Below are 26,739 nucleotides of genomic sequence, written 5' to 3'. Positions count from 1 at the left end.
AATGTTTAACTCCTTCCCAGCCAGTGTCATTTTTACAGTAATCAGTGGCTATTTATAGCACTGATTGCTGTATAAATGACAATGGTCCCAAAATAGTGTCAAAAGTGTCCGATTTGTCCACCATAATGTCGCAGTCAGTACTAGTAAAAATAAATAAATAATAAAAACGCCATAAATCTATCCCCGGTTTTGTAGACACTATAACTTTTGTGCAAACCAATCAATATATGCTTATTGCAATTTTTTTTACCAAAAATATGTAGAAAACATCGGCCTAAACTGAGGAAAAAATTAGTTTTTTATATATTTTTTGGGGGATATTTATTATAGCAAAAAGTAAAAAATTTTGCTTTTTTTTTTCTAAATTGGCACTATTCTTTTGTTTATAGCTCAAAAAATAAAAACTGCAGAGGTGATCAAATACCACCAAAAGAAAGCTCTATTTGTGGGAAAAAAAGGACAACAATTTTGTACAACGTCGCACGACCACGCAATTGTCAATTAAAGCGGCGCAGTGCCGAATCGCAAAAAATGCTCTGGTCAGGAAGGGGGTTAATTCTTCCGGGCTGAAGTGATTAAACCACTAGTCAGTTCTCACAGGAGTCTTCATTATAGGTTGCTGGAAACACTGGTGTGTAGAATAAATTAAAGGGGTTGTAAAGGTACCGTATATACTCGAGTATAGGCCGACCCGAATATAAGCCGAGGCCCCCAATTTACCCCCAAAAAAACTGGCAAACTTATTGACTCGTGTATAAGCCGAGGGTGAGACATGCCTGTCCATCCCTGTGTGTGTGTCCGTCCATCCCTGTGTGTCCGTCCATCCCTGTGTGTCCGTCCATCCATCCCTGTGTGTGTGTGTGTCCATCCATCCATCCATCCCTGTGTGTGTGTGTCTCCATCCATCCATCCATCCATCCCTGTGTGTGTGTGTCTCCATCCATCCATCCATCCATCCCTGTGTGTGTGTGTCTCCATCCATCCATCCATCCATCCATCCCTGTGTGTGTGTGTATCCATCCATCCCTGTGTGTGTGTGTGTCTCCATCCATCCATCCATCCGTGTGTGTGTGTCTCCATCCGTGTGTGTGTGTGTGTGTGTGTGTGTGTGTGTGTGTGTGTGTGTGTGTCCAGCCTACCTGTGTCCCGAGCCTTTGTCCCGAGCCTCCGTCCCGTGTCGTGCCTTGCCTTCGTCCCGTCCCGTCCCGTCCTGTCCCGTGCTGTGCCTTGCCTTGCCTCCGTCCCGTGCCCTCTTCGTCGGCGGCCATTGTAAAATTCAAAAGCCGCGCCTCCTCCTTCGCCTGTGATAGGCGGAACACTGAATTTCCCAGCAGGCTGTGTTCCGCCTATCACGGACGTCGTATCATCCTCGTCCGTAGTACGAGGATGAGACGACGCCCGTGATAGGCGGAACACAGGCTGCTGGGAAATTCAGTGTTCCGCCTATCACAGGCGAAGGCGGAGCCGGAGGCGCGGCTTTTGAATCATAGAATGGCCGCTGTCTGTCTGCTCGACACGCTGATCGAGCGGGCAGACAGCGATGACTCGAGTATAAGCCGAGGGGGGCACTTTCAGCCTCAAAAAAGAGGCTGAAAATCTCGGCTTATACTCGAGTATATACGGTAAATGTTTTTTCACCTTAATGCATTCTATGCATTAAGGTGAAAAAACATCTGACAATGCCGGCGCCCCCAGTCCCCTCGTTTTACTTACCTGACCCCTCGAAAGTCCCTCGCTCGCCCCCGACATCCTCTTTGTCGCTCACCCTGGCCGTTGATTGGCTAGAGTGGATGGATTGAAAGTAGCGCAGCTATTGGCTCGCACTGCTTTCAATCACATCCAATGACGCGGCGTGCCAGGGGATGGGGCCGAGTGATACAGAAAGCGGCTACGGGAGCGCGCCCGCAAGCACTCCACACTATGCAAGGGAGCTCGCATTAAGTTGTGGAGTCCTTGCGGGAGGGAGCCGAGGCAGTCGCTGAGGGTCCCCAGAAGAGCAGGTTCGCGGCCACTCTGTGCAAAAAGAGCTGCACAGTGGAGGAAAGTATAACATATTTGTTATTTTTATTTTTTTTAAATGTTTGCCTTTAGTGATCCTTTACGTACAAATATATAATCCAAAGGGGGAGTAGAAATGTACAAATGCAACTTCATGGCTTCCCACAGCTGCTCGTAGAGTGCAGATAAAAAAAACCAAAAGGTTTGGATACATACTTTGAGAACTTTGGACAGGTGGTTAAATCAGAATGATTTCCATGCTTATTTTTCATATGTAAACGGTACTTGCACCACATGTGTGAGGTATTGCCACAAACGTTAGAGGGAGAGCAATAATTCTAGCACTAGACCTCCTCTGTAACGCTAAACAGGTAACCTGTAAAGGCTTTAAAAAGTCGCCTATGGAGATTTTTAAGCATTGTAATTTGTCGCCATTCCATTGAGCATGCACAATTTTAGCCACTTGCCGAACCAGCTCACGCAGATATTCTGTGGCAGGTCAGCTCTCCTGTGCGAACCAACGTACCTGTACGTCAGTCCGTGCAAGGAGGATAGCGGGCATTTGGGGTCAGATTTTTCCGCCGCAATGTCGGAGTAACAGATCATCGCCATTACCAGTAAAAACAATAAAATATAAAAAATAAAATTCCCTAAATCTATCCTGTAGTTTGTAGATGCTATAACTTTTGCCCAAATCAATCAATATAGGCCTATTGTGATTTATTTTTTTTACCAAAAATATGTACAATATATATCGGCCTAAACTGATGAATACATTTGTTTTTTTTATATATATATATATATATATATATATATATATATATTTTTTTTTTTGGATATGTATTATAGCAGAAAGTGTAAAAAAATTGCAAAAATTAAAAACTGCAGAGGTGACTAAACACCACCAAAAGAGAGCTCTATCTGTGGGTAAAAAAGGACGTAAATTTTGTTTGGGTACAGCGTGGTAACGACCTCACAATTGTCAGTTAAATTGACTGTATCACACAAAATGGCCTGGTCATTAAAGGGGCAAATCCTTCCGGGACTGAAGTGGTTAAAGCATGACATGTTAGGTATCTAAATATTGTGTTTTTTTTTTTTTTAATTCATGAAAATATATTTTTTTCCAAAACCTTTGTGCAAATACCACAGAAAAATTACATAAAAATTGCAATGATTATCCATTTTATTCCCTGCCTAGGGCCTCTGGTAAAAAAAAGAAAAAAGTATAATGTTTGGGGGTTATAAGTAGCAAAAAATATTGATTTAAACAATGTTTAATTATTTTTTTAATTCACATTCATGCCAAGTGTTCAGAAAATGTGTTCCCTAGACCCACCATGTCCTCCTGAGGAGTCCCCCGAACTGTTTGAGCACAGTGTTGTGTACATGCTCCAGGAGAATGCCCAGTGTTTTGTAGGCTCTGATGATGATACTCAGCTAGAGGAAGGCAGTAGCGTGAGCGCAGAGAGAGGGGATGCTCAAGAAGGACAGCAATCTAGCAGTCATGTTCCACAAGCTTCAGCATACTGCCAGGTTTGCTCCAGTGATGAAGAGCGAGGGGATTATGAGGGCACTGACTCCACGTGGGTGCCTGGTCGGAGAGAGGAGGAGGAGGAGGCACATTTCCAATGAGGCAGGATGCCCTCTGGGGGCCAGCTTAGGGGCAGCACACTAACTGAATCACACCGCAGAGCTCCGCCTGTGCAGGGAGCTGCCTCTGCACGTTATTCTAAAAGTTCTTTGGTGTGGGCCTTTTTTGAGATGAGTGCATCAAATTGCACCGCTGCTATTTGCAACATATGTCTCAAGCGTATCTCACGTGGCCAAAACATCAGCCGCTTGGGCACCACATGCTTGACCAGACATATGTTGACCTGCCATGCAGCTTGTTGGCAAGCTTACCTCAAAGACCCACACCAAAGAACAAAGCGGACCTCTCCTTGCTCCTCATCAGCTGGGATCTCCAACCCCACTAGACCTTCAGTCCTCTCTGAAACCTGCTCTGAGAGGAATGAAGGTGTAGAATTAGGTGTGTCACAGCCAAGTGCTTGCGGGCACTCTGCTAGCAGTACACCCATGTCCGATTGTAGCAGGCAAATTTCCCTGCCCCAGCTGTTGGACCGTCTAAAGAAATTCACCCCCATCCATCCACATGCCCAGTGATTGAATGCTAGCTTGGCTAAATTGCTAGCACTTCAACTGCTGCCTTTTCAGTTGGTAGACTCGGCCCCCTTCCGTGAGTTTGTGCAATGTGCGGTTCCTCAGTGGCAGGTCCCCAAACACCACTTTTTCTCACGGAAGGCGATTCCGGCTCTCTAGACAGGGCGGTCAGGGATAAGGTGCATATTACCGCTGACTCATGGTCCAGCAGGCATGGACAGGGACGTTACCTGTCTTTCACGGCCCATTGGGTCACTCTTCTGGCAGCTGGGAAGGATGCAGGACAAGGTGCAGTAGTGTTGGAGGTTTTTCCGCCACCACGCCTCCAAAATGCTACTACTGGTTGTGACACACCTCTCTCCTCCACCCCCTCCTCTTCTTCTTCCTCCATGGCCTCTTCCAATGCTCTGTCCTCGGGAACAGAGGTGCTCCGTAGGCGTTCAAGGGGCTACGCAAGTACGCAGGCAAAACGATGGCATGCCGTGCTTGCGCTGGTTTGTTTGGGGAACAGGAGCCACACTGGAGCAGATATTTTGTCAGCTCTGCAGGGGAAGGCCGAGAGGTGGTTGGCGCCACGCCAGCTTTAGCCAGGATTGGTGGTTTGCGACAATGGCACCAACCTCCTCTCCACCCTCCGACAGAGACAACTGACCCATGTGCACTGTGTGGCTCACGTTCTTAACCTGGTGGTGCAGCGGTTCTTGGGCAGGTACTCGGGCTTACAGGATGTCCTGAAGCAGGCCAGGAAAGTCTGTGTGCATTTCTGCCGATCATTTAATGCCAGTGATCGGCTGGCTGAGCTCCAAAAGGAGTTGAACCTGCCCAAGTACCGCCAAGAACTTTATATGTGACATGCCCACCAGGTGGAACTCAACGTTGGCCATGCTGCAGCGGCTGCACATGCAGCAGAGGGCCATCAATGAGTACCTGTGCGACTACGGCACCAGGACAGGGTCAGGGGAGCTCGGTTTTTTCACACCACGCCAGTGGGGCATGATCCAGGATGCATGCACTGTCCTGTCACCGTTTGAAGAGGCCATAAGGATGGTGAGCAGTGACAGTGCATGCATCAGTGACACTGTACCTCTTGTCCACCTGTTGGAGCATATGCTGCGTGGAATAATGGACAGGGCACTTGAGGCAGAACAGAGGCAGGAAGAGGAGGACTTCCTTGCCTCTCAAGGCCCCCTTTATCCAGACAGTGTTCCTGCTGTTCCACCCATCACACAGGAAGAGGAGGAGGATGATTGTGTCAGCATGGAGGTGGAGCCTGGCACTAAGCATCAGCATCAGCAGTCTTGTAGGGATGTCCTAAGAAACCCGTGGACTTGTACGTGGCTGGGAGGAGGTAGCTGCGGATCATGTTGTCCTTAGTGACCCAGAGGACTCAGGACCGAATGCCTCAGCTAACCTACGCTGCATGGCCTCCCTGATTACTGGCTGGCCACTCTCCTTGATCCACGGTACAAGGTTAAGGTTGCGGACCTTATCTTGCCGTCGCAGAGGGAGCAGAGGATGAGACATCTCCGGGAGGCCTTGCAGAAAGGTCTGTGCAACGCGTTCCCAGAGACTGGGAGGTTACAAACTCCTGGTCCTGGACAAGGTGTTGCTGAGGCTTCAGTCAGAAGGAGCAGTGGAGAAGGTGGCCGTCTGACCGATGCGTTCAGACAATGTTTTAGTCCGCAGCCCCTAGGTATGATCAGTTCCAGCAACCATCGCCAGTGTCTGATTTACATGGTGCAGGAATACCTAGGGGCAAGGTCAGACTTGGACACCTTTCCCACCGAAAATCCTCTGGCTTACTGGGTCTTGAGGATGGATCACTGGCCAGAGCTTGCAAAGTATGCAATTGAGCTACTAACCTGTCCTGCATCCAGCGTTCTTTCGGAATGCAACTTCAGTGCTGCTGGTGGCTTTGTAACCGATCACAGGGTGCGCCTGTCCACTGACTCGGTTGATCGACTGACCTTCATCAAGATGAATCAGTCTTGGATCACCACCAGCTACCAAGCACCTGAAGCTGATGTAACCGAATATTTTTTTTTTAAATATCACATCCCTTCAAGACTGCCTATGCTGATGCTGAGTGACTGTCTATCCTCTTCCTCCTCCGCTGATATCTTGGAAGAACATTTTTGGTTCTGGGTGATGCCACTAGCCCAATTTTTCAGCCCCTGTTTAACAGGGGCATGTAATTACAATTTTTGATGCAATGCTTTGCAGCAGGTCTCATTCCTGCACTCCAAATAGAGTATATGGGAGAGGTTGCCGTGTCATGGCACTAGCACCAGTGCCTAAGCCCTACTTTTTCAGCCCCTGTTTAACAGGGGCATGTAATTACAATTTTTGATGCAATGCTTTGCAGCAGGGCTCATTCCTGCACTCCAAATAGAGTATCTGGGAAAGGTTGCAGTGTTGTGGCACCAGCAAGCAGTGCCTAAGGCCCAATTTTTCAGCCCCTGTTTAACAGGGGCATGTAATTACAATTCTTGATATAATATTTCACAGCAGGGCCCGTTCCTGTGCCCACTGAGAGTAACTATGAGGACTTATAGTGTTGTGGCACCAGCACCACCACCACAACCCCCAAAGGCCCAATTTTTCTACCACTGTTCAACAATGGCATGTAATTACAATTCTTGATATAATCGTTCACAGCAGGGCACTCCAGCGCCCACCAAGAGTCACTTTGAGGGCTTACAGTGTTGTGGCAACACCAACACCTTCTTCCACCATTCCTGCAGAGCATATAGGGCAGGCCCCTACTTTCAAACATCCAACTTACAAACGTCTCCTACTTGCAAACGGAAGGAGACAACAGGAAGTGAGATAAAAAAAAACGGACGGCAAAACAAATTATAAAGGGGTGATAACCCTTCCCTATGTTTTCCATAAAGCTTAAAAATAGATTTTTTGACTGGAGCTACACTTTAAAAATGTACCAGTTCAAAATTACAAACAGATTCTACTTAACACAACAAACCTACACAGTCCCTGTCTTGTTTGTACCGCCTGTATACTGCTGTTCTGAGTATATAGGGCCTGGGGGCCCCACGCCTTTCCTTTTTTTAATATGGGTACGGGGTTCCCCTTAAGACCAAAAGGGACTGGTAATGGGCAGGGGGGGCTACCTATGCCATTTTTCTCAATGATTTTCATCCATATTGCCGAAACCAGATATTACATTAAAACCGCAAGCAGTTTTAAATGACTTTTTTTCCCGTTAAATGTCATTTTGTGCAGGGACTGTTCTAAACACGGGAAACATGTGGCACTTCACAGGCATACTATAGACACCCTTCAGGCATGATATTTAAAGGAATATTTCACTTTTTTTTTTCACTTTAATCGTCATTAAAATCGTCAGTTTTTAAAAACATATCTTGCATATTAGCCATTAAAATGAGCATTTTCTATTTCGAACGTTCGAGTCCCATAGACTTCAATAGGGTTCTAAAGTTCGCACGAATTTTCCATCCATTCAAAATTTCTGGTGCGAACTGAACCGGGGGGTCTTCGGCTCATCCCTATACACGAGGCTAGTAGAGATCAATGCTATTGCCCTAATCAATGTTCTCACTACAAACTGCTGAGGCCTAGGCAGGGCCGGAGTAAGAGCATCATGGGCACGGTGCTGAAGATTTTAAAAGGGCCGTTTTTAATTTTATTATTTTTTTTCATATTTGTTGCAATTCTATTCATACAATAAATGTATAGGAATGCATTTTTTCCTTTATTTTTTTCCTTTTACAATTTAACTTTTTGTTATGTTTTTCACAATGCTTTGGGGGGGGGGGGGGGGGATGGTGTCAGTAGGGCATTATTGTTTGCTATTATTATTTATTTATATATATTGCTGCACAAACAAAAGTAAATTTATTGATAAAATTTACATCACATCAGGTATAATTCAGGTATACAGGTGACGTTTCGGGCTAAGCATGATATCGCCCTTCCTCATGACCACATACCTGCAATAAAAATTGTAACCAACTTCACATATAAAGGCTTATAGCTCACATCTATCATTAATCAGTTAATTACATTCAGCTGGAATCAATCTCCACAAACCACCCCTTGTATCTCTCATACATCATTTTTATATCTATGGGTATATCTGAACAATAGCTAAAAAACGGGACAAACGCCTTCCCTTGAAGATAGTATGCTGAATCATGTAGTTCATCCCAAAAAATACAAAGAAAACATAATCAATGAATCATCAAAATTAATTTGTATATTCACATACCATGAAAAAACGAATCGACAAACAAAGAAATCTCATAATGTGTGGCCGTATCAGCCAATATCTGGCAGATCGGTCAACACATATAGAGACTTATACCATCATAAAAATAAATAAAGATCAAAATCTGTATTTAACCCTTTAGGACATAAGGAGTCTAAGTGATTTATCCAGTAAACTTCTGTTTTTCTCAATTCCAATTCTCTATTCCCCCCACGTCTATTAGTTGGAATACCATCGATTACCATATATCTCAATTGAGAAACCGAATGGTTCATTTCTAAAAAATGTCTAGAGAGAGGTAATTTATAATTTTTATCCCTAACAGAATATTTATGTCTAGCTATTCTATCTTTGACTTTTTGTGTGGTTTCACCTACATAGATCAAACCACATGGACATTTGAAGATGCATATGACATATGTAGATTGACATGTGAAACGATCTTTTATAGGGATATTGTAACCTTGAGTCGGATGATTAAAGGACTTCCCCTTAATCATGCTAGAACATTAAATACATGACAAACAAGGAAATGAACCATAATTAGGTCCCAAAAAAGTAACCCGTGAAGTGGGTGCCCTATACTGGTCAGATCTTACCAATCGATTGTATATGGATATATCGATTGTATATGGTCCTACCCTTACGGTATGAAGGTAAAGGGGAGAAACTAAACTCTTTTTTTTTTTTATTATTTAATTTTTTTTTTCTAAATGCTTTGGGGGGGGGGGGGCAGTGGATGGTGTCCATAGGGCAATGGCAGTGCTGGAATGGTCAGACCGATCCTGCTGGGCCTATATTAAGGTAGGGGCCTGGAGCTGCAGCTCCAATAGCCCCTACATTAATCTGGCCCTGGGCCTAGGACCGCACATCATATACCAAAGGGGCACAAGGGCCGCAGGTTTGACACCAGAGTTTGAAAGTATATCTCAAACCATGAACAATTAATATACAGTAGTGTAGCTTACCAGTCCTTAATTCAGTAGCTGCATTGGTTTTTCTTTCTGAGGTTTTTTCTCCCAACTATTTTCACTTGGTAATTCTATGAAGAACATACTTCCGCTCCCCTCATGTCTATACTCATTTTTCCACTATATGAAGAAAGCCATGCTTGTCACACAGGCAGGACTCTAAACATGCCTACTTTTGTTCATCTGAATACACAATGATTTGATGTGACTAGTAGTTTACACAAAAAAGACAAGGTTCTCTGTGCTTTCTATTCAGATCAGAGGGACCCTGCATTTCTAGTAATATCAGCAAAATTTACAGTATTTGCTAAAAAGTGAAAACAAATGCAGTCACCACAACTGAGGACAATTGCTCTGCAATATATTAAATGCTTGTTTCTGAGATTAGATTAAAGTGGATGTAAACCCTCACATTTACCCGGTGAAGTAAACAGCCTCAGATTATACACAAGGATGAAACAAATCTCCCTAAATACGTTTTATATGCATGTCTGCTGTCTTGCCCTTTCTATATTCTTTAGAAAGTGCAGATAATGTTACAAATGTTGTTTCCTCTTTCAGCGGCAGGAGTGTAGTCTTGGCATGCACCAGGGATCTTCAAACTATGGCCCTCCAGCTGTTGTGGAACTATGCATCCCATGAGGCATTGTAAAACTCTGACATTCACAGACATGACTAGGCATGATGGGAATTGTAGTTTCTGAACAACTGGAGGGCCTTAGTTTGGCATACACTGTGTGAGTGCTGATTGGAGGAAAGGCACGCACCCCCCTCTACATAGGCAGAGGAACCAAGGAACATGCAGAGCTGTACTGTGAATAGACAAGCTCTCTGCTTTTCTACCTCCCTGAAACAAATTTTCAGCTGCTGTTAACTCGTGTGTCGGAGAACTTGTCAGAAGTGACTCTGCTGATAACAGAGGAATGGAGCAGCAGAAAGACATGACACTTAGAACTTTGAAAAGTGAAAAGTAAACACTACAGATATATATGCCCAGGTCAAATTTCATGAATGGGGTTTACAACCACTTTAAAGCCGTATTAAACCCAAAAGCGATCATTTATTATATTGCAGCTTATCAATTTTTAGATGTGATGTCTGAATTAATTTTCTTTTTTAGGCTTTCTTTCTTCTATTTTCACCTGGTAATCCAGCCAGCAAGTCTGTTTCTTTTCACAGCACAAACAAGCAGATTATATCATTTTGCATGGATGAGATGAACCAATTAACACTGACAGGGGTGGTTAAAATGATCAGCTCTTATTTATTCATGCAAATCTTTACCCCAAAAGGAAAAAAAAAACCTTTTGCTGTACCTGATTATAAAGTGCGAGCTGGACTTTGGCTTAAATTTTTAGGGTATCTATATCATTTAACACTCCCTTTCTCCCAGGCTGCTGTTTGCCGTGCCTCCTCTTCTAGTTCCTCCAGAGTTGTGGCTCACTAAAACAGGTGTGTTACTGGCCAGATCACCAGGTGAAAACAAAAGGAAAAATACAAAAAAAAAAGAAAACGAATACAGCCACCACATCTAATAATTGGTAAGCTTCAATATATGACATTTTTAAGTTTGGGTGTTATATCGCTTTAACCACTTCAGCCCCGGAGGATTTGGCTGCTGAATGACCAGGTAATTTTTTGTGTTTTAGTACTGCGTCAATTTAACTGACAATTGCGTGGTCGTGCGATGTTGTACTCAAACAAAATTGATGTCCTTTTTTCCCGCAAATAGAGCTTTCTTTTGGTGGTATTTGATCACCTCTGCGTTTTTTATTTTTTGAGCTAAAAACAAAAAAAGAGTGACAATTTTGAAAAAAAGCAATGTTTTTTACTTTTTGCTATAATAAATATCCCCCAAAAATATATAAAAAAACTAATTTTCTCCTCAGTTTAGGCCGGTATGCATTCTTCTTCAAATTTTTGGTAAAAAAAATCACAATAAGCGTGTATTGATTGGTTTGCACAAAAGTTATAGCGTCTACAAAATAGGGGATAGTTTTATGGCCTTTTTATTTTTATTATTTTTTTATTAGTAATAGCGGTGATCTGCAATTTTTATCGTGACATTATGGTGGACAGATCGGAAACTTTTGACTCTATTTTGGGACCATTGTCATTTATACAGCGATCAGTGCTATAAAAATGCATTGCTTACTGTGTAAATGACACTGCCAGGGAAGGGGTTAACCATTAGGGGGTGATGAAGGGGTTAAGTGGGTCCTAGGGAGTGATTCTAACTGTGGGGGGGATGGACTACAAGTGACACGGAGCCGATGACATGGAGCAGTAGATCTCTGTCCTGTGACAAGGCAGAATCGGGAATGCCTTGTTTACATAGGCATCTCCCCGTTCTGCCTCTCCATGAGATGATCACGGGCCCCTGGCGGACATCAAGTCTGCGAGACCCGCAGGTGCGCCCACGGACTGGCTGCAAATTTAAAGGGACGTACAGGTACGCCCATTTGCACAGCCGTGCCATTCTGTCAAAGTAAATGTACATGCGGCGCTCGGGATGCAGTTATTTAATAAGACAGCAATGGCCGCAAAGGTATTTGATGCCTTTTATTTATTTTGATTTGTGGGAGTGTTTTTGTTTTGTTGGCCTGTTTTTGGAAATTCTACTTGACAACCTTGCTGATGTAACGTTTCACATTTCCTCCGTGAAACCGATCTCCTGATTTGCGTTTAACTGCCCCATCAAAGCAACATCTTTATTTAGCCAGGTAGAAAGGGAATAGATTTCCAGGGTCAAGACAAATACCTTAAAGGTCTCTTATATAAATATTGATTTCAACAGCTCACAAATTCCTTCTTTTTAGTTGGACAAATAGAATGTGTATACAACATGTCTTACACTTTATTTGCTTATGTACAATGAATATGAAATATAATTTGGGAGGTATAATCAATTCTTGACATGCTATGCAAACATCATACCTTTATGCCATAATTTAATTCATGTGCAGCCAAAATGAATCAGAATTATTAGCCAGGCATAACTTTGCTCACTTCTTACAGTAATTTTAAATATGGTGTTGGATAAATAATTCCTTTTTTGAGAATAATTCTTATTTTGAAATTGTCATTCATATATTCATACGTTAAGCTAAAAGGGATAAAAAAATGAATACGTTTCTAAAACAATGGGATTGAGTTACTCAAGGCAAATAAGCTGTTTATTTTCCAAGGGTAGCTAGACTTTGCAAAATAACTTTCTCCAGAGCCTAGTGAACGTGGTGAAGTTTGCTTTGTAAAGAATACCCAATTGGGAGCAAAGGAAATAAAAAACAATATTTTTGCTTGCATAGGATTGAACGATGGGAATCAGCAGAGCTTCACCTCATTCACTAAGCTCTGGAGAAAATGTCCTTCCAAAGTGCAACTTCCCCTTAAAAGTAAACAGTCTATTGGCCTTTAGTAAGTCAACCCCACAATTTCAAGTAGCTTATTCTCCTGGATTTCAAACCTGGTTGGATTAAAAAGGACATGTACCTTTTCACTATATGGATCCTTGACGAAAAATCGGGTTCTTTTAACATTTCCATTGGAATCCGGGTCAAGCATAAGGAATCTACTCCAACATCTCATAACCTCTGGAACAGACACTGTATCAAAATAAAAAAAGTATGGTAAAACTAAAGCTTAAATTAACACCAGCATAACATTATAATTGTGGCTAAGGCACAGGTTAGATACTACCATGCATTTGCAGTAAATTACTTAGATTTGCAGTTTGTAAATCGCAAATTTCTGGCCAAAAAGTTTCCATGTTTGTAGCAGAATTAAGGAAGAACCTATAATATAGCTTATAGCCTTTGCCCATGATCAGCTGGGCTAATAATTTGAAGGAATTAATAATCCAGCCCCCTTTTTTATAAAAGAATGGGTTCACAGCACCCTTTTATAACAAAGTTTGCTCCCCATAGACTTCATTGGGGTTCACCAGAAAGTTTGCCAACTTTGAGAAAAATTTGTGAAACTGTTTACGAACCAAACCCAGGGAGATTCACACTTTCCTAATTGAATGTGTTTATATGAGTTCTTAGATTAGCATGCATTATGGGTCAGTATTTGGGCTTGATTCATTACATGTCCATTAAAGTTAATGCTAAAAGCAAGTTGTAATCAAAATGCTACAGTGCAATAAAACCAGCGTTTCCTTACTTTACACAAGCTCATTTAACTTACTTCTTTATTATAGTAAATAGATCCTCTAGTGTGGCTAATCTTGGACCCTAAAAATAGAAATAGGCAATACTTTTTTCACTTTGGTTATAGTAAAGCCCCATACACACTATCAGATTTTCTGCTGATTTTTGTCTTCAGATTTACCAAAACCATGTAGTGCAAGGGCCTGCCTGATTGCATACAAATTGAAACGCCTAAGGTTTGACCTCATATTATATGGTTTTGGTAAATCTGAAGGAAAAAATCAGCAGAAAATCTGATAGTGTGTATGGGGCTTTGGGAAGAGTTACGTATAACCCTTTTGCCATCTGTGTTCCATTGTGGAGATTTCCCTTTGCTTCCTGTCAAATAGCCAAAACAGGAAGTGAAAGAAATTCCATGGTTGTCACCAGGGTCATCAGAACTAGTGTCCACATTAAAAGATTTCCCCTTCATATGCACCCTGGGTCCCTCCAAGTGATAGGGCTTTATCAGATTGGGTATCCCCATTAAGAACACATGTCCTCAAAGTTTGGGACAGGCTAAATAGGTCCCTAGCACTAGCCCCCTCAACATCACCACTAGAGTCTGTTGGTGGCTTTCCGTGGTTTCCTCCTGGGGAGAAATTGTCCTTTTTTGATCCCTGGATAACTGATGGAGGTATTAGCCTGTCCCGCTTCCTGGAGGGTTACAGCTTAATTTCACTGACCACCCTCAGGGAGCGGTACAGTAGTTTCCCCTTTGACTTTTGGAGATATCGTCAACTCAATGATTTTGTCTCCCCACCGCGCCACCTATCCCCCTACCCTTACAGAGTTTGAACGGACATAATCTCACCTCCTTCTAAATTACTATTAATAATGGGAGCGGGATCTTGGGTGTGAATTCACCGAGGAACAATTGCGTCATTTGTACCTTCTTACACACTCTAGCTCAGTAGACTCTAAAACACAAGAAAATAACTATAAGTTGCTGTCCTGGTGGTACCGAGTGCCCACCTCCCTGGCTAGAATTTACCCATCAGTCTCTGAGTTGTATTGGAGGGGATGCGGGCAGAGGGGAACATTCCTCCAAATGCTGTCGGTAGATGCATATTGGATAGTCTAGGTATAGATGTGTCTTTTTCCCCAAAGCACTTTCTGCTTCACATCCCCCCATCCCCCCCTTTCACTATAAACGTAGTGCTCTCCCTCACCTCCTCAATGGCGCAAAGCACCTTATCTCAATTCACTGGAAGAGCCCGCGAGTCCCGAGTGAGTTGAACTGGCTTGGGAAGGTGACGGAGATCATGGAAGCAAAGGAATGCGTGGCCACGTGCAAGGGAACTCGTGGGCACTTCGACTCAATCTAGGCCTCATGGTTGATAATAAATGGCTTCAGCCAAACACTAACCATGAGTGAAAGAAACGTTTTTGTGTTATTATTCAAATTCTCTGAATTATGACCAAGAAATCATAAATTCTGCCAGGGCATGTAAACTTATGAGCACAACTGTATATGTTGAATCTATGATGTACACCATACTTATCTCGTCAGTAAAAAAATATAAAAAAAACAGGAAGTGGAGGGGAAATCTCTGAAGGGTGCTTGAACAGGAATAACCAGCACATTCAGGGCCAGCCCTACCATGGGACCCAATGGACCATGGTTCCAGGCAGCATCCTAAGAGGGGCAGCAGCCGGCAGCTGAAAATAAGTTGTCAGGAGTAGTACCGAACTTGCAGGGCCAGTGCTCCCGCTAGGCAGCCGGCTAGGGCGCACTGCTGCCTAGCCTAGCCAGGAGGATGCAGGCTGGCCTGGATGGATCAATATGTGAGTGTGTCACGTCAGTCTGCGAGGCCTGGCGGCATGGTGCTACCACTGTGTGTCCTGATTCTGTGCATTGCTGCTGACTGTGCAGAGTGCAGTCATCATGGTCCACCCAGCCAGCGCTGTCTGTGTCTGCTAATTGGATAGGAGATGACACTGCTGCCCGCCAGAACCTGCCAATGCCCATCACGATTACATTTAGGCTGCTTCCTGGCTGGCACTGTGTGCCCAGGACAGGTTCCGTGACAGCCAATGAGGTGCTGAGTGCGGGCGCAGTGTGCCGCCCACATCATTGTGAAATTGTTCCCTCCTCCAGTCCAGTCCCACCCACAATGGAGCAGAGCATCCCGCGCAGTGCCTTGATTGGCTGTCCCACATGGTCTGCACTGTTTAGTGAAGGCTCAGGCTGGATCTGAGAAGAAGGTACAGTCTCAGACAGTCTGATGTGTAACAGTGTCAGTGTGGCCTGTAATTTGTACGGTCTGTAACACAGTGTGTCAGTCAGATGGTGTGTCCTGCAATAATTACTGCCTGACTCATCATCAATCATATACATATTTATTATAGTATGAACAAATATTCGATACTGTATTGTGGGAAACATTGGCAAAATCCAAGGCATACTGCTAGAAGGTACAGGCATACCCCACTTTTAAGTACACAATGGGGTTTATTTACTAAAGCTGGAAAGTGAAAAATCAGGCTCACGTCTGCATAGAAACCAATGAGCCTCCAGGTTTTATTACCAAAGCTTAAGTGAACAATCTGGGGTTAGAAGATCATTGTTTTTTATGCAGAAGGGAGCCTGATTTTGCACTTTCTAGCTTTAGTAAATAAACCCCATTGTGTATGTAGCGCCGGTACTCCTAACGAGTATGCGCTATGTGTTTAAATTTAGTTTTTGCACAAAACTGTAGTGAGTTTTGGGGTTAATTGTGCTAAATTGTACTTTGGCATCAGTTTGGCTGGGCTGTATAGAAGTTCTGCCTGGTCATAGGTGGGGTTGTACACCTGTGGGAGGCTTTAGAACTCAGTCTGGTTGAACGCATTGGGTACCAATCTCTATCTCGGAGCCAATCAGTGGGCGCGTTTGTCTCACTGCGTAATCCGGGAAAGGGTACTTAAGGTGCCGAAGTCACGTGGTTCCGGGTTCTGGTCCAGAAGTTGTTGCTGACTCTGTGGTCCTGGTCCTCCTGATCAGCCCCCAGGGGCCCTCATGGCCTGGGGTGCAGATCCATCTGTTTCCGAGCCTCAGAAATGGCTAGTTCGAGGCGCAGTAACTGGAAGGAGGATTCTAAGGTGTTCTGGTGCCATCTCGGGTTTGGAGAGGCCCAGCAACTCTACACGTGACAAGGGGAGGACTCTTCAGTAAGAGAGCCACACACAAGGCTGGCTGCTTGGTAAGAGCCTGGAAGCTGAGCTGCCATGGACATTGATTGAATCCACAATTCTTACAGTATCACCGGACCGGCTGAAAGATTCTAGTACAGTAAGAAAAGTTCCTACTTCTACCCTTCCAGTTGTAACCAAGTTTACAACCAAGTCTGTGTGAGAGACTTTGAAAAGCTAGAATTACCTGTTGGCTGCTAAACCCAAACTTAAGGATTTATCCAACAGGTAAAGAATCCAGTTGCGATCGGCTGTTCCCTAGATTGTGTATAGAGAGAGAGAGACTTTTGTTGAAGTCAGAAGTTCCAAGCACCTGAGCTAAACTTTGCCCTGACACCCTCTATTCCCAATTTAGAGACTGAGTTTGTTCAATTGTTTTATGCAAAATAAAAATCCTAACAAGGAATTCAAGTGTCGGTCTCTACAGTTACTGGGTTATCAATCTTGGGAACCCCTAGACAAGGAAAATGAGGGAGGTAATCGGTAAGCCCAGAAAAATTCAGAAGCTCCTTCGGGGTTAGTGCTACATGTACTTAAAAGTGGGGTATGCCTGCATAGATAGATAACATAAGCCCTCCACAATATTCCCACTGTTAGGTGCTAAAACAAGGACATTGGGCAGTGGCAGAGATAGCTACTAAAGTCCCCTTTGTTGGAAAGATTAATAATCCAGCCTTTGTGGGTACTTAACCCACCTTAACGCAGAAAGTAGAAAAAATTATAATCTAGACGAGAGAATAGATGGGGACAGACTAGTGTGTGAAGTAAATTATATAAGCAGCAGTCTTGTGTGCCATTCCCCAATATTTATATTAACAGAAAAATATAATATATATAAAAGCAGCAGTCTTGTGTCATCCCCAATATAATATATCAGCAGTAAATATAATATTATATAATATTATTATTATAATAAAAGACTGCTGCTTTTGTATATATACACTTCTGAACTACCCCACACACATATACAGTGGCAGGGTAGTCCTTCAACATGAAATCATGTACCTGTATGTCTTTTTTTTTCAGGTCTAGGGTGCCATGCGCACCGCTGGTGAACTGCTCCCACCGTGATTGGACACAGCGGGAGTCAGTCCAGTGTCCCGATGTCCACTGGAACCCACCGATCATTCCCGAGGCAGACAGAACAGCGGTCTGCCTATGTATCGCCATTCTGTGGGAGAGGAAGATGGAGATCTTGTGTTTCTGCTAAGCAGGAACACAGATCTCTGTCTTCCCCCAGTCATAGTACCTCCCCCACGCAGTTAGAAAGCACTCCCAGGGAACATATTGAACCCTTTGTTCACCCCTGATGTTAACCCCTTCCCTGCCAGCATCATTAGTACAGTTTTAGTGCATTTTTTTTAGCACTGATCAATGTATTGGTGTCACTGGTCCCAAAAAGTGTCACTTAGTGTCAGATTTGTCCACCGCAATGTCGCAGTCCCGTTAAAAATCGCTGATCACCACCATTACTATTAAAACATTTTTTTTAAATTCCATAAAAAATATCCCATATTTTGTAGACACTATAACTTTTGCACAAACCAATCAATATACACTTTTTGGGATTTTTTTCTACCAAAAACATGTAGCAGAATACATATTGGCCTAAATTGATAAAGACATTTGATTATTACATTTTGTATTGGATGTGTTTTATAACAGAAAGTAAACTATTATTTATTTTTTTCAAAATGTTTTTTTTTTTATAGTGCAAAAAATAAAAACTGCAGAGGTGATCATATACCACCAAAAGAAAGCTCTATTTGTGGGGAAAAAAAGGACATCAAATTTTTTTTGGGTACAGCGTCTCACGACCACGTAATTGTCAGTTAAAATAACATAATAAGTGCCGTATCACAAAAAATGGCCCAGTCATGAAAGGAGGTACACCTTCCGGAGCGTAAGTGTAAGTGAATGAGTAAGCGGGCAGCTCAGCGTCTGAGTGAGTGAGCGGGCAGGCAGCTTGGCAGGTGAGTGAGCAGGTGAGCCTGGCGAACTGGCCAATCAGCGGGCCCGGGAAGCAGAGAGATGACATCATCCCTCATCGCCCGCCCTGCATCACTGCCGTTCTGCCCTCACAGTGCAGCCGCAGGCAAGTGACAATTGTAGTATGCAAGTGACAATCCGCAACTTGTGACAGGTGGTGTGGCAGGGGATGTGGCAAGTCACAATCTGCAACGTTGGGCAAGTGACATGTCAAATCACAATCTGCAACGTATGACAAGTGACGTGGCATGTGACAATCAACAGTGTGTGGCAAGTGACGTAGCAAGTGGCAATACCCAACGTGTGGCAAGTGGCAATACGCAATATGTGGCAATCCGCAATGTGTGGCAGGTGATGTGGCAAGTGGCAATCCACAACATGTGGCAGGTGATGTGGCAGGCGACAATCCGCATCTGAAGGCAGGTGACATGGCAAGTGACAATCCGCAATGCATGGCAAGTGACAATCTGCAACACATGGCAAGTGACAATCCACAACGTGTGGCAAGTGATAATCCACAACATGTGGCAGGTGATGCAGTAAGTGACAATCCACATCTGAAGGCAGGTGACGGGGTAAGTGACAATCCACAACTGAAGGCAGGTAAAGGTTTACTAGTAATGGTGGTGATCTGCAATTTTTAGCCGGACTGCGACATTGTGGCGGACAGATCAGACACTTTTGACACATTATTGGGACCACTGACATTTATAGAATGATCAGTGCTATAAAAATGCACTGATTATTGTGTAAATGTCACTGGCAGGGAAGGGGTTAAAACTAGGGGGCGACCAAGGGGTTAAATGTATTTCCTGGGAGGTGTTTCTAACTGTGGGGGATGGGACTGACTGAAGGAGGAGAGAGATTGCTGTTCCTAATCACTAGGAACAGCAGATCTGTCTCTCCTCCCCCGTCAGAACAAGGATCTGTCTGCTTACATTGACAGATCCCTGTTCTGGCTCTCTCAGGAGCAATTGCGGGTTGCCGGCAGACATTGAGGCCGCCGGCCACACACAGGTCCTTTTTATACTCCTATATACATGTATAGAGCCATAACAGGTCCTCTTTATACTCCAATACATGTATAGAGCCATGACAGGTCCATTTTATACTCCTATATGCATGTATAGAGCCATAACAGGTCCTCTTTATACTCCTGTATACGTGTATAGTGCCATAACAGGTCTTTTTTAAACTCCTATATACATGTATAGAGCCATAACAGGTCCTCTTTATACTCCAGTACATGTATAGAGCCATAACAGGTCCTCTTTATACTCCTATATACATGTATAGAGCCATAGCAGGTCCTCTTTATACTCCTGTATACATGTATAGTGCCATCACAGGTCCTCTTTATACTCCTACATACATGTATAGAGCCATGAAAGGTCCTCTTTATACTCTTATACATGTAGACCGCCATGTCCGGTCCTCTTTAGTTACCATGATATAAAATAATGGATGTGGGAGCCTTTTGGTGGCCATGAATTATTTTTTTTGGGGGGGGGGCAGAATTTCTTTCTTAGTCCCAGGCAGCACAATGTCTTGGGCTGGCCCTGAGTACATCCTATTATATTATAGTATTAAGTATACAGGTATTATAAAGGCTACAGTAAGGGGGGGGGGGGGGGGTTATAACCCCTGTTTTTTTTTAATCTGTGTACCATTGGGGATATTTCCCTTCATTTCCTGTCTCAAAGGCAAGACAGGAAGTTAAAGAAAATCCTTTCAAAGTGAAGGAGTCCTGGTGTGTCTGCAGGGTCCACATTGGAAGCTGTCCACTTTATTAATGTTCTGATGTCAACCCAAAATTTGGGCTTTTCATTTACTTTAACTTATGATGATAACAGTAAACAAGACAAATAAAGAGACGACATCTCCCTAACAGGGGCACAGACAGCAATAAAAAATGACAAGTGTTCTAATTCCTTTTCACTCTGTCCAAAACTAAAACAAAGTTTTGACTTTAGTTGCACTTTAAGTCAAATCAGACAACAACAAAAACAGTGTTTTCTGTCAGGATTTCATTGTAATGTGCATCCAAAATGTAGATATTTCTCCTTACTTTCAGATAGATTTCAATAACAAAAGGAACTTATGAAATATTTCCCAAAAAAAAAAAAAAAAGAAAATGTCAAAAGCCATGCAGGTCAAAGCAATAGGCAGTGGCGACCGGTGTTTTTTTTTTTTTGGGGGGGGGGGGCAGCAAACAGTATGCCACCCCCCCCCCCCCGGCTCGGTCGGTAGAACTTACCCCATCACCGGCGGCTTCCCCTGCTTGAGGGCCTGCCATTCTCCTGCTGTTCTCCTGTAGCCTCTCATTCTCCGGGTCATCATGGCGGCTTCCGTATCCTCCTTCCTCCTCCTTGGTGGCCAATCGGGAGTCTTCTCTCTTCGGCCAATCAGAAAACGGGGTCTCACACCCACTTCTGATTGGCCGTATTGAGGATCAGTGTTTCAACAGTGACTATTCAATCGCTGTTGCAACACGCCTGGGTGTGATTGAAGCGCATCCTCTGCCTCCCGAGCCCACCCGATTTTGAAGCCTATTAGATCCTCTGGCTCCAATCAGGTGCTTAAAAAAAAACCTGCCCCTGTAATTCATGCACCCGCTGCCCTGAAAGGGGTCAAATGCATAAATAGGGGGGGGGGGGTGGCCACTATGCATGAATCTATCTATTACCATATAGGGGGGTGGAGTGGAGAGAGGGGGCAGCGCCCGGGCACCCCTAATGGATGGGCCGCCACTGGCAATAGGTTCACATAACTGCCACCCTTCCCATTCACTTACTTTTATATTTCTCAAACCACTGCTCTATTTGGCTGATGAATGTGTAGAAAGGAGTTCCTGCATATGATCAGAATTGTGAATTGGAGTTTACATAGGGGGCTATTTACTAAAGGAAAATCCACTTTGCGCTGCAAGTGCACTTGTAGATCCGAGGGGGGACACACAAGGAACATAAACTGCATTTTAGCTTGCACATGATTGGATGATAAAATCAGCAGAGCTTCCCCTCATTTCAGATCTACCCCTTAGATTTAGAGCAACCGCACTTCCAAGTGCACTTTAAGTGCAAAGTGGATTTCCCTTTTGTAAATAACCCTCACAGAGTTGAAGAAATCCCACCACATGTAACGCTTGAGTAGCCTTTCACCAAGCACTAAGCCCTTGTACACACGGTCGGAGATTCTGACGGAATGTGTCCTATCGGACCGTTTTGTCGGAAAATCCGACTGTGTGAGGTCTCCATCGGACTGTTTCTGTCGGAGTATCTGACAGACCAAGTTTTCCAACTTGTCCGTAAAATTTTCCGACAAAATGCTCCGATCGGACATATTCCGATCGTGTGTATCCTACTCCGACAGACAAAGTGCCAAGCACGCTCAGATCAAATTCCTAGACCAAAGCTATCGGCTACTAGCCTGAAGGTAGTCCCGTCGTAACGAAATAACGTCATAACGTTATGTACAATTGGATTTTCCGACAACTTTGTCCGACCATTTCTACTCAGCCCAAGTAGCCAAATGGAGCAGCAGGTGAGTGAAGGGAAGGTGAGTATGTGCTGCTAAGGAGGGCAGCTGTTAAGAGAGCCTGCTGCTTTGCCCTAAAAGGGCAAAAGAAATGTTTACTGTAAGATTATTGATCCTGTTATATAAACTTTAGCATTAAGGATGCACCACTTTAAGTAAAAGGTTTTAAAATAAAGTGAAAACAGAAAGGTTTCATTTACAAAATTCATTGTCATGTTCGGAGGTGGAATGGAGAAACCAGGGAAGGCAAAATATAAGCAAACAAAACTTCTAGACTTTACCCATACCTTTTGATATCTATATTATGTATTTCATGCCATGCCTCTATTAACTATAGAGACATTTCCTTTTTAATTTTCCCCCAATGCATGTCGTTCAAGTACCAAAAGCCCACACATCTTAATTTTTAAATGCATGAGTTAAGTCCCACTTTAAATAAATGTGCCAGCAAAACCACCTCTCCCATTGCTCATAATCTATTTAAAGCGGAGGTCCACCCTAAAGTGGACCTCCGCTCATCGGAACCCTCCCCCCCTCCGGCGCCACAATTGGCACCTTTCAGGGGGGAGGGGGGTGCAGATACAGGTATTCTGCACCCACTTCCGGGATAGCTCTCTGCGGAAAGGGGCGTAGATTACGCCCCTTTCCGCAAGTGCCCGCCCCTTTCCGCAAGTGCCCCGCTGCCTGCTGGGAAACACACAGATCCCAGAGGCAGCGGGGACCGTCCTTATTGCGCAGCGTGATTCGCGCATGCGCAGTAGGGAACCGGGAAATGAAGCCGAAAGGCTCCATTTCCTGATTCCCATACCCAAGATGGCGGCGGCAGCACCCGACAGACAATCTAGAGATCGGCTTCGGGTGCCGACATCACGGGCGCGCTGGACAGGTAAGTGTCACTATTTTAAAAGTCAGCAGCTGCAGTATTTGTAGCTGCTGGCTTTTAAAAAAAAAATAAAACGCGGAGTCCCGGCGGACTCCCGGCGGACTCCCGGCGGACTCCCGCTTTAAGATCTTCTCCTGAAGTTTCTTCTGAGATCGAAATTTCCAGGAGTGTAAATTTCCTGTTTGCTCACTGATTCTTGCTGATGATTTCCATGTCACTACGCTTGAATGGAGCATTTTTGGCAGTGTAGGTAATAAAAGTGATGTTAACCTCCCTGGCGGTACGATTATTTCGGATTTCAGGTGCTAAAAGCGGTACAATTATTTTGCATGAAAATTTGGCGTTTTATATTGTAGTCCTGTAATTCTTAGGAATAACTCTCTTAAATCTGTCCAAACCAGAGTCTAGCAGACATCCCGGGTATAATAAAGTTTGAAAAATGAAATCATAAATTATAATATAATAAATAACTATAAATAATTGTACCAAATAATAATATAACAATAATAAAAATTATTCAATATTGTAATCAAATCAAAAACACTGAAATTTGCTCAGTTGCAGAATTTTCACTGTCATTACTTTTCAATATTTGATGACGGATCTCCCCACAAATCGTTATCGCTCAATTCTGCGAGTGATTCTAATTTATTATCGCTGTTTTCTAGCTGGTCTAAAATCATTTTTGACAGTTTTTATAATATAAAACTGCATGCAGGACACTGGGCAGACCACTAGGGACAAAGGGGATGTGAAATATTTACATACAGCAATGTAATCTGTAAGATTACATTATACTGTATGTATACTGTGTGTTTCCCTTTTTGAATTTGGCGCCGATCTCCGTCCCCGTGCGTCGCAACGCTCGCAGGGAACGGAGATCGGCTCCGTGATAGATCGAGCGAGAGACGGCTCGCTCGTACAGCGGGGAGACACCGCTGGATCCGAGGGAGAAGGTAAGTAAACCTCCTCCTGGATCCAGCGATGCAGTCCCGAGTCTGGCTCGGGGTTACCGCTAATGGTACAAAAATTCCAGAAGAGGGATTTCACCAAAAAAAAAAAAATATTAAAAGCCAGCAGCTATAAATACTACAGCTGCTGACTTTTAATAAATGGACACTCACCTGTCCCGGGTTCCAGCGATGCCGGCAGCCGAGGCCGATCGAACGCTCAGCTCTCGGCTGCTGCAGTCACCATTCTAGGTGAGAGAATCAGGAAGTGAAGCGAATCGGCTTCACTTCCCGGTTCCCTACTGCACATGCGCGAGCCGTGCCGCGCAATAGGAAATCTCTGCGCTGTCACTGGGACCCGTGTGTGTCCCAGCAGACAGCGCGGCAGGGCAGGAAATGGCGTAGACTCCCACGGGAGTCTATGCCCAGAAGTGGGTGAAAATACCTGTCTTTGACAGGTATCTCCACCCCCTCCCCCCTGAAAGGTGTCAATTGTGACACCGGAGGGGGGGAGGAATCCGATCAGCGGAGGTTCCACTTTAGGGTGGAATCCCGCTTTAATGTAAAATGTCCAAATCAAGTAATTATTTTTGCTGGTTTTGGATGGCTGTTGAAGAGTTTTTCCCTTACTTCTTTCTCTAGTTATATAGACATGCCCTGATGTACAGAAGCGTTGATTTTACTAAAGGAGTAGAAGCTGTTCACTTGAATTTGAAAACTGTATATTTACCTTGTGAATGATCATAAATAGGTTCAATGTTTTCACCATAAAGTGGAATTCCAAAGATATTCCAAGCTGGACCAATGTACGTAACTATGTACAAAATATCCACACTCTGAGTTCTTCTTTAAATACCCAAACATGTGCAAAAGAAAATAAAAAAAAACACAGTTTTTTTGCAAGCACATGATTGGTTAATTATAATGAACACAGCTTCATTGTATTTACTAATCCCAGTAAACATGTACTTTGCAAAATGAACATTCAGTTTGCTAAGCGAACAGTCTTTATCCCTTTGGTAAATTAACGTTATAGTATAATCTGGACGATACCTGTGTAGAAATCTCCCTAGCAGGTCAGCAATGACAATGAAACAGAAATTCTATGTAATCACCACTCTGTCTCTATATAAAACTAGGAAAATGTGGGGCTGGCATTGGACTTTGAGGCTCAAAGCACTTGTCTTCATCATTGGAGTGCTCAAAGTTCTTTTTTTATGGCTTACTTATAGTATTAGTGTGTATAAGAACTTTTACAACCCTGCAATTGTCCAGAATCCCAGGAAACACCATCTATATTGTCAATATGCAATTCATTATAGAATACCTGATTGCTTAAGTATACTTGGTAGAAATCATTTTCCTAAAAAAATAAAAAATAAAAAACTGAACATTTTAAATGTGTTCAATAGGGACAATGCAATAAAGAAAACGGTTTTCCAATGAGAAATTTCTATCATGTTTTCTCAGGCCAATACATTTTGGGCCTGATCCATTAGCAGCTGTAGTTATTGTTACAATGGAAGTTTTTAGCTGATATTTAATGACTCCCATGAGTACATGCAGATACGACATCCAAGAAACTAAACATGCTTTTTTCTCTTCAAAAAATATAAGTAACACTGCACAGTTATGGAGTGTTCTGGACACTGGCCCAGAAACCACAATGATGTCATGTGGCATGTTAACCTTTTAAAGGTAGTGATTATGTTTTAAAAGAAATGAAAACAATTGTATTCCAAAGCAATGTAAATGAAGTCATCTTTCAGGTCTATTGACTAACTACACATTTTTCTTAGCCATTGTTGAGTATTTTAATGTAAGGTACATATTCGGATATTCATGTTACCACTAGCCTTAAATGGGGTTACCATCCCTGTTTCCTGAGAGCCTGGACAGCCCATGAAGAGCACAAACCTATGAATCTGCTGATGTGATCTCAAGCTGCAATCCAATAACCTTACTGGAAAGGAGTAAGGACCCTATATGCTACTGAATAAAGAAAATCAAACATTTTCTTTATTCAAAGAAAGTCAAAGTTGACCAGACTTAAGTAAGGGCTACAGATATAAATAATGAATGGGTGTATAGTGCTTAATTTAATTATCAATATGCAATATTATTTTCATGCAATACTATTATATTAAATTACAGTAGCTGTACAAGTTAAAGTGAACTTTTCATGGTTAAAAATTACTTAGATCTCTGTTTGCATAGCACATGTTAACAATGATGTTGGATCACTTGGGGTATGAAAATCTAAAAGAAGCAGAGTATAAAAGCTTCATTCCTGCATTGTGTACATTGTGTAATTTAAGTTACTGCAACTGTAAATCTATACTAATGCAGAACACCCCCCTAGGTAATGCAGACGTACTTCGATCCCCCCCCACTCCTGTACAACCAGGCTCACCAAATCGTCACAGCACAGCAGAGTCAGAGAAAAGAACAGTCTGCGACTTTTTTTTATTTTTTTTATTAGCGTGTTAATAACGTGGATAGGGATGGGAGGTTACGGGATGCCCATGAGACTTGAGCAAAACTTCAGGGAAATTTTCCTATATACACTTTCCTTTACTTGCCTCCTGCACACACTTGCTCGCTTCATCTAAATCCCTGTAGGATAGTCTGAGAG

The 26,739-nt window shown here is 43.2% G+C and overlaps 1 protein-coding gene across 1 annotated transcript in view; it reads right to left on the bottom strand.

The window, feature by feature from the left end:
- Nucleotides 1-26,739, bottom strand: part of LOC143974633 (uncharacterized) — a 324,397-nt gene that overhangs the window by 189,829 nt on the left and 107,829 nt on the right. The window contains exon 3 of the mRNA XM_077476224.1: nucleotides 12,874-12,986. Within this exon, the coding sequence (XP_077332350.1) occupies nucleotides 12,874-12,986 (113 nt within the window). The remainder of the gene's footprint in view (nucleotides 1-12,873; nucleotides 12,987-26,739) is intronic.

Source organism: Lithobates pipiens, unplaced genomic scaffold (assembly GCF_037356315.1).
Source record: "Lithobates pipiens isolate NorthernLeopardFrog02 unplaced genomic scaffold, aLitPip1_a1.2 Scaffold_13, whole genome shotgun sequence".
In the NCBI taxonomy this organism is placed as follows: Eukaryota; Metazoa; Chordata; class Amphibia; order Anura; family Ranidae; genus Lithobates; species Lithobates pipiens.
This window is presented reverse-complemented; position numbering and strand designations above follow the sequence as displayed.